This window comes from Sinocyclocheilus rhinocerous, unplaced genomic scaffold, assembly GCF_001515625.1.
Source record: "Sinocyclocheilus rhinocerous isolate Xijiao unplaced genomic scaffold, SAMN03320098_v1.1 scaffold2059, whole genome shotgun sequence".
NCBI classification, from domain to species: domain Eukaryota; kingdom Metazoa; phylum Chordata; class Actinopteri; order Cypriniformes; family Cyprinidae; genus Sinocyclocheilus; species Sinocyclocheilus rhinocerous.
Genome location: NW_015629307.1, coordinates 519,398 through 529,815, shown reverse-complemented (window position 1 = coordinate 529,815; position 10,418 = coordinate 519,398). Strand labels below are relative to the sequence as shown.

At 37.5% G+C, this 10,418-nt stretch overlaps 2 protein-coding genes across 2 annotated transcripts in view; both read right to left on the bottom strand.

Annotated features, from left to right (window-relative positions):
- Nucleotides 1–3,433: 3,433 nt before the first annotated feature.
- Nucleotides 3,434–5,280, bottom strand: s100v1 (S100 calcium binding protein V1). Its single transcript, XM_016550777.1, has 3 exons — nt 5,176–5,280; nt 4,270–4,401; nt 3,434–3,963 (listed from the first exon to the last, which is right to left on the bottom strand). Exons 1-3 carry the CDS (start codon nt 5,185–5,187, stop codon nt 3,790–3,792), a joined length of 318 nt encoding a protein of 105 aa, XP_016406263.1. The 5' UTR covers nt 5,188–5,280; the 3' UTR covers nt 3,434–3,789.
- Nucleotides 5,281–5,727: 447 nt separating this feature from the next.
- Nucleotides 5,728–10,418, bottom strand: part of dcst2 (DC-STAMP domain containing 2) — an 8,493-nt gene continuing 3,802 nt past the window's right edge. The window contains exons 5-13 of the mRNA XM_016550774.1: nt 8,683–8,847; nt 8,221–8,388; nt 7,792–7,870; nt 7,676–7,709; nt 7,407–7,537; nt 6,582–6,712; nt 6,390–6,477; nt 5,920–6,033; nt 5,728–5,806 (exon numbers count right to left, since the gene is read on the bottom strand). Coding sequence (XP_016406260.1) covers nt 5,728–5,806; nt 5,920–6,033; nt 6,390–6,477; nt 6,582–6,712; nt 7,407–7,537; nt 7,676–7,709; nt 7,792–7,870; nt 8,221–8,388; nt 8,683–8,847 — 989 coding nt within the window. The remainder of the gene's footprint in view (nt 5,807–5,919; nt 6,034–6,389; nt 6,478–6,581; nt 6,713–7,406; nt 7,538–7,675; nt 7,710–7,791; nt 7,871–8,220; nt 8,389–8,682; nt 8,848–10,418) is intronic.

The window sequence follows — 10,418 nt, the reverse complement described above, 5'->3', positions numbered from 1 at the left end:
CCTTTGTTTTATTTCTTGTTTATCCTCCCTAGTCTTTGTTTTGCAAGTTCTTTCTTTTGATCGGTGTTTATCTCTTGTCTCCCCTGTTGCCTTGTCTGTGTGTTTGTCGAGTTGGTTCCTGCCCTGCTTCCTGAGTCCTCCCTGGTCGATGTGAAGTCTTCTGACCTGTCAGGCGGTTTTGTGCTTCATGTGTTACCATCTTCTAGGCCTAGCCTGTGGTTCCTTGAGGTGCTACCTAGTCTCCTTTTGCCTCAGAGTCAGGAACTACCCCATCCCCGACCTGCCTGTTCTCCTGACGTGTGCTCTGGCCCATTGTGTGGACTGTCTTCCTGCCTCGTCCTCTTGTGTTTCCATTTTGTTAATAAACTCCGTTTCCCCTGTTCATTCTGCGTTTGGGTCCTCCCTTGACAAACCGTGACAGAACGAACCAGCCACTCAAGGCCCCAGCAGAATGAGTATTAAAATCGTTCCACCTGCCACTGCAGAAGGGAGATTGGCACTCCAACGGACACTGGCATCGCTTTGTCAGCAGGACCAGGAACCACGCTCCTTTGCCCAGTTCTTCTGGACCATGGCTAGGGGCCTCGAATATGGTGATGCAGCCCTGAAGGAGGCCTTCAACCTCACTCTGGATGACCCCTTACCGCAATAGGAAATGGAACAACTGCATGTTTTGAATTTCTGGGACTAATCTAATTATGTGCATCACCGCAAAGACTGGCAGATCCTTAACCCTCCTGAGGATGTCAGCAGTGACCACCCTGCCCTCCTTCCCTCTTCGAGTCAAGTCCACGATCATCTTCTGACTCCCACTGAGAAACGAAGGGACAGAAGAGGGTGGCCCGAGTTGCTGCATCTGCCATTGAGTCCTCCGTGCCGGCTCCAGCCTCTGAGAGCAGTTCAGTGCCGGCTCCTGCCTCTGAATCGGCTAAACCCACTGCAGTCACGCCTGAGTCAACCAAGTCCTCTGAAGCAGTCAAGGTAGCTTCGAGAGAAGTTTCCCAGTCATTCTCTGTTCCTGTGTCTGTCAAGTATGTCCCAGTTCTGAGCAGCACCTGAGGGCAGTCCAGCAGCCCCCTCCCTTGACAAACCGTGACAATCTGTGTTTCTTACTCCTTCCACGTCTGTGCAAAGAGACTGAGAAATAATATAACAGGTGGTCATCTAGATTTTATCTATAACATGTTAAATGATAAAGTTCATGAGTCATGACAGTACAATTAGAAAAATATGGGACCAGTATGGCATGTTTGGAGGGCTTGCCAGAAGAAAGCCTCTTCTATCTTTAAAAAAAAAACATGGCAGCACGGTTTAGGTTTGCAAAGTTGCATCTGAACAAACCATAAGACCTTTGAACAGACAAGACCAAAGTGGGGATGTTTGGCCATAATGCACAGCGCCACATTTGGTGAAAACCTAAAGAGCATATCAGCACAAACACCTCATACCAAACGTCACCCATGCTGGGGGAGTGCTGATGATTTTGGACTTATTTTTTAAGCCACAGGATCTCAGTCATTGGATCGACCATGAACTCCTCTGGATACCAAAGTATTCTAGAGTCAGATGTGAGGCCAACCATCCAACAGCTAAAGCTTGGCCAAGATTGGGTCCTGCAACAAGACAATGATCCCAAGCACACCAGTAAATCTACAACAGAACAGCTGAAAAAGAAAGAAACCAGGTGTTGCAAACCCTGTCAAAGTTCAGACCTCATCCTGACTGAAATGCTGTGGTGAGAGTTGTGCACAAACCTCAATAAACTTGAGCAACACTGTAAAGAAGAGTGGGCCAAAATTCCTTAAGAACGATGTGAAAGACTGATAAAGTCATACAGAAAATGATCATTTCAAGTTATTGCTTCTACAAATATATATGTTTATTTTTCATTTAGCCATTAAATGAACATTTAAGACACTTAGAACTGGTATGCAGATATGCAGCTTAATGAGACATCATGTACCTCTGTTTTCTTTGCAGTCAAATCTGGGTCACACTGACTGATATATACATATAAACAAGAGAAAATGGAGGAAGTGAAAGTAGAAATGGTTTCATATTGTATTTATTTCAAGGAATTAATGTACCATTGTCTTTTTCAACAAGTTTGACCAGAAAAGTTCTCATATGCTCAGAGCTGCAGAGTAACAACATGTAACAACAGCCCAGAGTACAAAGCAGAACACAAAAATGTGCCAAATAGAGATGACTTTTTTTAAAATCAGTTGTTAAATAGTGAACATAAATGGATCTTAGAAATGAATGAGGAGCAAAAGACAGGAGAGAAATGAGGTGTACCAATTTTAAGAAGCTATAAATTATCTGTACGCTTAGCATAAAGGTGATTAACCACAAACCGTCATTAGTTGCACCAGCATCTTCCAGCAATGTGATGTTGTGCTTTTGTGGTTAGAGCTCCTCGCTCTAACGTTGAGGCATCACAGATGTGTGAAGTCACAGAGGGCACGTTGTTCTGTTATCTCCATGTCAGCAACTATGGGTTTTTTTTATGTTTGAACTTTAAGTTAAACCCTCGTGTTATGATGTACATGTAAAAATAATGAACCTCTTTTCATTTCATACATCTTTAGTTCTGAAAACATTATTTCTGTTTGAGGTAAATTTGACCCCAGCAAAAACACATGCACAAAAACAATACAATAAAAGAAATCAAAAAATTTTATCTCCATACCAAAATCTCAGATGTCCAGACTGAATATTGGTGTTCTGGACGCCGTGAGCCTGGGGTCTGTATAGTGTACACCATAAGTTATGAATGTTTAGCTTAAATGTGTGATATGAATAAATAGTGTTCATAAACAGTTTCTCAACTGAATCGAGTAGAGGCTTGGACTACCAGTATTCTTTGCATCACAACTTAGAACGGTATTAAAAATACATTTAGATCCTCTCTTCCAGCATTAATTTTATGTTTTATATCTAGGGTCTTTGAGAACCCAAACATAAGTGATGTAGAATGTTTTGTTATCAAGACTTTTTTTAGTTAGTTATGGTTCCATTTAGATAATCATGAAGTTTCACCTTGATAGCTTTTTGATATATTTTATAGAAATTAAAATGGTCTTTGGGACACTTTAACATCAGGATTAGTAAGTAGATCAATAAAGTAGATCAATTTTAAGAGTGTAATCATTACGCCTATAGACTTTATAGATTATTTAGACTCAGAAACCTTTAGAATATATTTAATATTATCAACAAAGATAATCACATTATGTTACCATAAAGTCAAATACAGTACAGAATATGTGGTGTCACATCTCTACTTCCCTCTACAATATATTACTAAGATTATCTCTTTTGCAATGCATGTCAGTCTGAACAAACAGACATGTGGCCCACAGTTATATAAAATATGATCACATTTGTCACATAAAACACATAACAAATAATTTCCTATTTTTTATATTAAAAACAAAAGTGAAAAAAAAGAATGATTGGGCAGGTTGAAAGTGACACAATAATACAAAAAACCTGCAGCACCAGAACAAATGAGGAAGTAAATTAGCCAGTAGATCTTATGTTATCTGCATGGTAGAGATTACTCATGTCATGAAGTCTGTGTCGTAAGGGCTTGTTGGGTATTCATTCAGGAAGCTCTGTAACAACACTTAATTATGATAAGACCTACCGAAATGACCAACAGAGTGACATGTACAGTATTGCAGAGAGTGATGGGTAATAGAAGCTGCTGATTGGACGTGTTTTCTCAGGGCTGTGGTGGACATCCACGTAATGTTGATCGGACTGGTTTGCTCAGGGCCGGTCTTACATCAGACTACATTTCACACATTTCACTTGTTTCTCTTTGCTCTGCAATCCAAACTGAGCAGTGGCCAGAGAATCAACCAATCGCCAAAAATCCTTGAATGTGACGCCCTTCCCCTCCTCCACGTTCAGGTCCGCCAGGAGTTTGTAAAGTCCTTCCTGGTCCCCTGCTGTCTGGAAGAGAATAAAGGGTGTGGGAAACAAAAATTATTATGATAATTGTGTTTATTCCAGAAAATCTATTTGCGCTTCTTATCTCATATTTATTTTCATTGTTATTTTGGTTTGTCCTAGACAAAATGGCATCAACCCAGCTAACAAAAATATGTTCTAAGAAATGTTTTGCCAAATTTCTGAGAATGTTCTCTGTTAGCTAGGAAGTAAACCATTGTTGATTATGGCAATATAGCTTTTAGGTTGATATTATAGGTTTTGAGAGACTGAAATGTACTTAAGATTGGATTGTAGGTCCTGACTTACCTTCACCATGGTGGGCAGCTCTTTGGAGATGATGCTCTGGAACTCCTGGGCTGTGAGCGTGTCAGCGTCAGTAGGCGATGCTGAATGGAAGTTTTTAACCAAGGTGTTTAAGGCCAACTCTAGATCTGTGTACTACAGAGTGGGAATAGTTTCAGACTCAAGCACAGCAAAAAAGAAACGTCTCTCATAGAAAGGAACCACCGTTCAGGCCTATATAAGCGCATCAAACCATTTGGGGGAAAAAAAGGTGGTTTAGTATTAACATATACAAGGTCAGTAAACCCACTGTAATCCTATATTCCAGAGACTTATATTCAGTAGACTGCAGAAATTGTTTTTATCAGCCTTACTATCTTTGTCCATTCATTTAACTTGCCACAATGTGTTCTGTCTTTTCAACTCGATTTCAGGTTTCAGAGTTTCCTTCATCAGTTGTGAATTTCAGATAACTTACAGGTTGTAATTTGGCACCACTTCCAGGCAGCAATTAAGCTTATAGTGGGTTTGTATTTTTTTTACTGTAATAGTTTTGATGTAATATATCAACACATAATGGCAAGGCTTTGTTGCATTCCTCATGAAATCCTCAGTTTATCAGTTGTAATCCGTTTGTTTGCTGTTGAACAGGAGCTGCAGAGACCTGTTACTACTACCTCTATTTGTCCACATATATTGACCAAATTATGAATTAAATTAAGTTTACAAATAAGTTATATTTTATTAAAGTAAATTCATTTAGACTTATAAAAAGCACGTTTTAATTCATTTTCTGCATTTGCAATATCGAAGGGAAATGATGACGAAAAATAAAATGTAGGTGAAATTTAGGCCTAGCTACAGGTGGATCATGTAAATAAACTAATCTAAAACATAAACTATTTAAATACAACAAAAAGAAAAGCTTACCTGTTCAGCCATTGGGCTTGTTTTATGTCCCGTGCGGAAACTACAGCAGGTGAAGTGAAGTGACAGTATTTCGTCACCTGACCAGCGCTGCCTCGCGCCTCCGACCCGCCCACTCTTCACTCACGCACGGGTAATGTTCACGCTTTTATAGCATTGAGAGTTTATATGGGAATATGTCGTGTACGGAATATGTGTTAATTTGCAATACACGCAGAGATTAACTGGTACGTCTTAGTGGAAATAGTAAAAAAATATGAAAATAGTTTGAGTATTTGTTTTACAGTTAAGAAACTGCAGCTCATACTCGACATTCCTCCGACAACCATGTAAATGCAATGTAACCAGACCAACCGCATTCTGACAGATGTGATTAGATTACATGAGGTAACATTTGTAAAATATTTGTAGTTTCATCATGTATGCCTATTTTGCAGTTTGGGCAAGGTGAGAAAACTAAATAAATACATAAATAAAACACATAGGCCTTCTTGGTACATAACAGATTTATATTCAACACCACAGATTCTGCGAAAGCATAAAGCAGCTTTGACCTTAAACTCTGTTATTAACCTCGACATTTTGATGGCCGGTTTGGCCATTGATCCATATAGAATGATCCTGATTGGAAATACTGAAACAGACATAAAAAAAAGACAAAAGGTTAAGACTGCTAATTTGAGAGATGGCCTATGCATCTGTTTAACTCAAAAATATTTGACAAAGCTGCTCAGTTACTCTGGACACCTGATCGTTATTCCTTTCCTCTCTTTTCCTCTTTTCTCTCCTGTGCTCTGGCCAGGCTGGGGTGATGTTACAGCGGTCTCCCATAAACTGGCTTGCTCCTCATCACTGGAATCTCTGAAACTCACAAATGTAAGCATTAATGTGTAGAACTTTACTGTTCATTTTCAAAATGGCAAAATAAAAGCTAATCTGAATAATGATCTAACTGAACAATTTGTTTATATAGTGTATACAAAATATGTTCTTGCATGATCATAATTCTGTTTCTTTAGTAAATAATTATATAATATATAATATGGCCTCAACACCTTTTACCTGCCGATTCTACAAACAAGACTGTTTCGTCCTTGTGAAAAAAAAGTGTGCTTACAGTGACAATGTCTTTATTGGTATTATCAGATTAACTTAAGTTATATTCATTCCAAAAATATTGTTTAAAGTGTCTGTCATTGTTCTGTCAAGTGACATACAGCTCTTGGTCCTCGTGGAATGTGAGGGGTGCCGTACAGAAAGCACAGAGCTTCCCCATCAGTCTGAAACACAGCGAGCAGTAATGGCCTGTGAAAAGAAAAATTTTTGTCCAACAGGTTGGTCTAATAGTCTATTTCTTTTTGCCAGTTAAAGATGATCTAAAATCAATTCTTTAGAGCAAGAAAACCAGCCTGTGCAGCGAGGGGTAGGGCAGATATGCACTTCGTCATCATGACCTCTCGTCTTCAACACTTTCCCACAGGCCATGCACGATTCTTTACCGATATCCAGGAGCCTGGCTATGATGGCACCCCCTGGTAGGCTGCAAAAAGATGAGGAGTGTGCGTATTTATTTACTTTTTCACTGTAATGTTTCATTTAATTTGAGTTAAAACCATATTTCTGGAGGAGAAATTGAAATATTAACTGAGGTAGTGCTTAAAATGTTACCTTTAGATACCTAATAGACAATTTTTGTTGAAAGGTTTGGGGTGAGTAATATTTTTGTCTTTTTGAAAGAAGTCTCTAATGTTCACCAAGGCTGTATTTATTTAATAAAAAAACAGTAAAAAGTAATATTGTGAGATATTATTACAATTTAATATAGCTCTTTTTCGAATATATAAAAATATATATATATTTATTCCTGTGAATTTTAAATGCCCAATGATCCTTCATAAATCATTGTAATATTCTGACATATATAATTTTTGTAAAGAAATAAATACTTTTACTCACCATTAAACTGATCAAACGTGATTTTTTTACATTGTTAAAAAAATATATATATATTTTTTTTTTTTTTTTTTTTTTTAAATAAATAAATGCTGTTCTTTTGATCATTCTAATAAGAAAAAATCCAGAAAAAAAGTGTATCAGTTTCCACAAAAATAAGAAGCCGCTTAACTGTTTTCAACATTGATAATAATAAGATATTTTCCTTGAGCAGCAAATCTGCATATTAGAATTTACCAAGTCAGTGTGTTACAGTGATTTTTATAGTGGTTTATACTCACTGTTTGGCCAATGTTGGTATAATGCCATCATGTTGCTGGTCTATACTGTTTCGTTGTACAGCCCTCAGTAGGGCTTTTCCTAAAGACCCGCGCTGAGTGAGAATATGCCTGTGGAGGTACTGGATTCTCTTCTGCAACATGCACACAGTTAGTATACACTAAGTTTCTGTTACTTTAAGAATTGAATTAATATTGATAATAAATTCATAATTAAAGCAAACTGAAAATAAACTAGTTCAGTCATTGTCTTTTTACAACCAGACCTGTACACATAAGTGTTTCTCCTCCATGAGACATAATTGTCTTTATAAATCAAATTTTGTCAAAAATCAAAAAAGTCTCAAGGTGACCAGCATAGTAAATAATTGATAAAATAGGATGGTACCTGGCACACACAAACCTCTGTAAATGTTTGACGTAGCCACCAGCAATCACAATAAACAGAGCGAAGCCATAAAGAAGACCTTTGATTGGAGGGAAGACAAAGGTCAGACATATAACCAAATAAAAGTTACATTTTTGCATATATCTATTATTTTTTTGCTATCACTGAGTTGTGATGACTAGCGCAGTTGTACAATAACAGAAGTTGCATTATAGTTAAAGTTTCAGTATAATTATCTTAAATACACTTCGAATTGAGGAAGATATCATTAGGTCATTTGTGTTAGTATTTGTGGTTGTGGCTGTGGTTTGATTGTAGTACGTTCCATCTGTTGTTCCAGTCGTGACCACTAGGAGTCATTAGACTGACAGTTGAATGTTTTTCATTTTTTTGTACAAATGTCTAACTGTACTGGTATTGTAGTTGTACCAATGAGCAGGTATCTCATGTAGTCTGGCTCCAAAGGCTTCATGAGACATTTCTTGCTAAGCACAGTCATGTTTCCTTTCTGCAGGACGTCAAATGAGGCTGCGATGTCCCTAAAGATATCCGAGGCATAACCAGATCCATTCACATTCACTGCAACCACTACAGGAGCTGGAGGTGACAAAATTAATAAAAATGGTAAAATTAAAAAAATATATGGTAGAACATACTAGACAGATAACAAATATATAGAGAGTAAGCAAATCATTGACATATTACTATTTTATTTTAATGTAAAAATATTTAAATATGTATTGTAATCTGAAAATAAGAATAAACATGTCAATATTACTAAGAATGAAAGTGCCAATATAATAAGTTAACTTTGCAGTGGCATATTAGGGAAATTGTGGAATGCAACAAAGAAAAACCATTGAAACCATGCTGTGATTTCATCTTGTTTACCTTGGGTGACGATTTCACCCTGGGCCTGGTGGTGTACCAGCTCAAACACCCAGAACACCATGAGGTCAACAGCTATCAGTATGACAGTCATGACCATATACCTGAGCAAAGACAGCATCTGACCTGCTATAGCCCGTCTCTCTCTCACAGTCAGATACAGAGAGGCTGAAGGAGATATGAGAGGCAGAGTAATTATTAGAGTCAGTCTATGTCTTAGCCAGATGTGTGTGTCTCTGTGAACCTGGTGAAGTTGAATTCTGCAATTGAATATCTTTGGAAGTATGACTGGGTGCTCTAGATCAGTGGTTTTAAACTTGTTTTGCACAGATTAGTCGTCCCAACACAGTACCAAAATTGTACAAAATCATAAAAAATGTCCTAAAAATCAAATATTGAAATTTATCAATACTGCAATGAACTGCGTAGGCCCAACAATATGCAAAATTGTTAATATGGCATAGACTAATTGGAAAACATTGATAATTTTGGTTTCTAAATGTTGCTTTCAGTTATTTTCAGTAGCCGATTTAATGGTCTCTGAACAAAACGCAATGTGGTTGGCACAAACCATATTTATCCTCATTGAAAGTGAAGTTGGCTTTTTAATATAGCCTTTTTTATACACTCTCAGAAATAAAGGTACAAAAGCTGTCACTGGGGCAGTACCTTTTCAAAAGGTACCCTTTTTTACCTTTTAGATAATATGTACACTTACACCGTGTCTACACCGGACGCGAGCGGTGCGACAAAACTCATTATAATCAGTAATGCTGTCTACACTGGATGCAGCGCGGCACGACACGACAAATCCCCGACAGTAAACTGCTGCCACATTCTATTTATGACGTATTGACACAAATTTAAAATGATTTTCAACGGTCGCTTTGTCACGTCCGGTGTAGACAGACTTGCGACACGACAACTGTTGCGTCCGGTGTAGACACGGTGTTAATGTACTAATATGTACCTTAATATGTAGCCTACTAATATGTTTTTTTCTGAGAGTGTACATTTTGTACACTACTGTTAAAAAGTTTGGGGTCAGGAAGATGTTTTTTGTTTTGTAAAATAATAATTTTATGCAGTAAGAACACATTAAATTGATCAAAAGTGGCAGTAAAGACTCACATTGCTACCAAAGCTTTCTATTTTTAAAAATGCTTTCTTTTTGTTTCTATTCATCAAAGAATGCTTAAAAAATGTATCACAGTTTCCACAAAAATATTAAGTAGCACAACTATTTTTAACAGTTTTATGATAAGAAATGTTTCTTGAGCAGCAAATAAGCATATTAGAATGATTTCTGAAGGATCATGTGACACTGAAGACTGGAATAATGATGCTGAAAATTCAGCTGTGCCATCACTGGAATATAGTGCATTTTAAAAAGTACTAATATAGAAAACAGAAATAGAAAATGCAGCCTTTGCAGCAGGACTTCATTCAAAAAGTTTTGCAGGTTAATACAACAATGTAATGTAGAATTTGATTGGATGTTTGAACTTTGGCATAAATTAGTTGTTGTTTTTCCTAAAACAGACATGTGATTTTTGGGCCACCAGAAGTGTTTTTAGTGCAGTTGACCTTTTGGCCCTGTTTACACTTGGTATTATTAAGATGCGTTTTGGTCGATCAGATCACAAGTGGACAATGAAGACACATACCCATTTACACCTGGTGCTTTAATCCGTCTCTTCTGTCCACTTTCGACCACTTCTGACCAGATTACCCCCCCC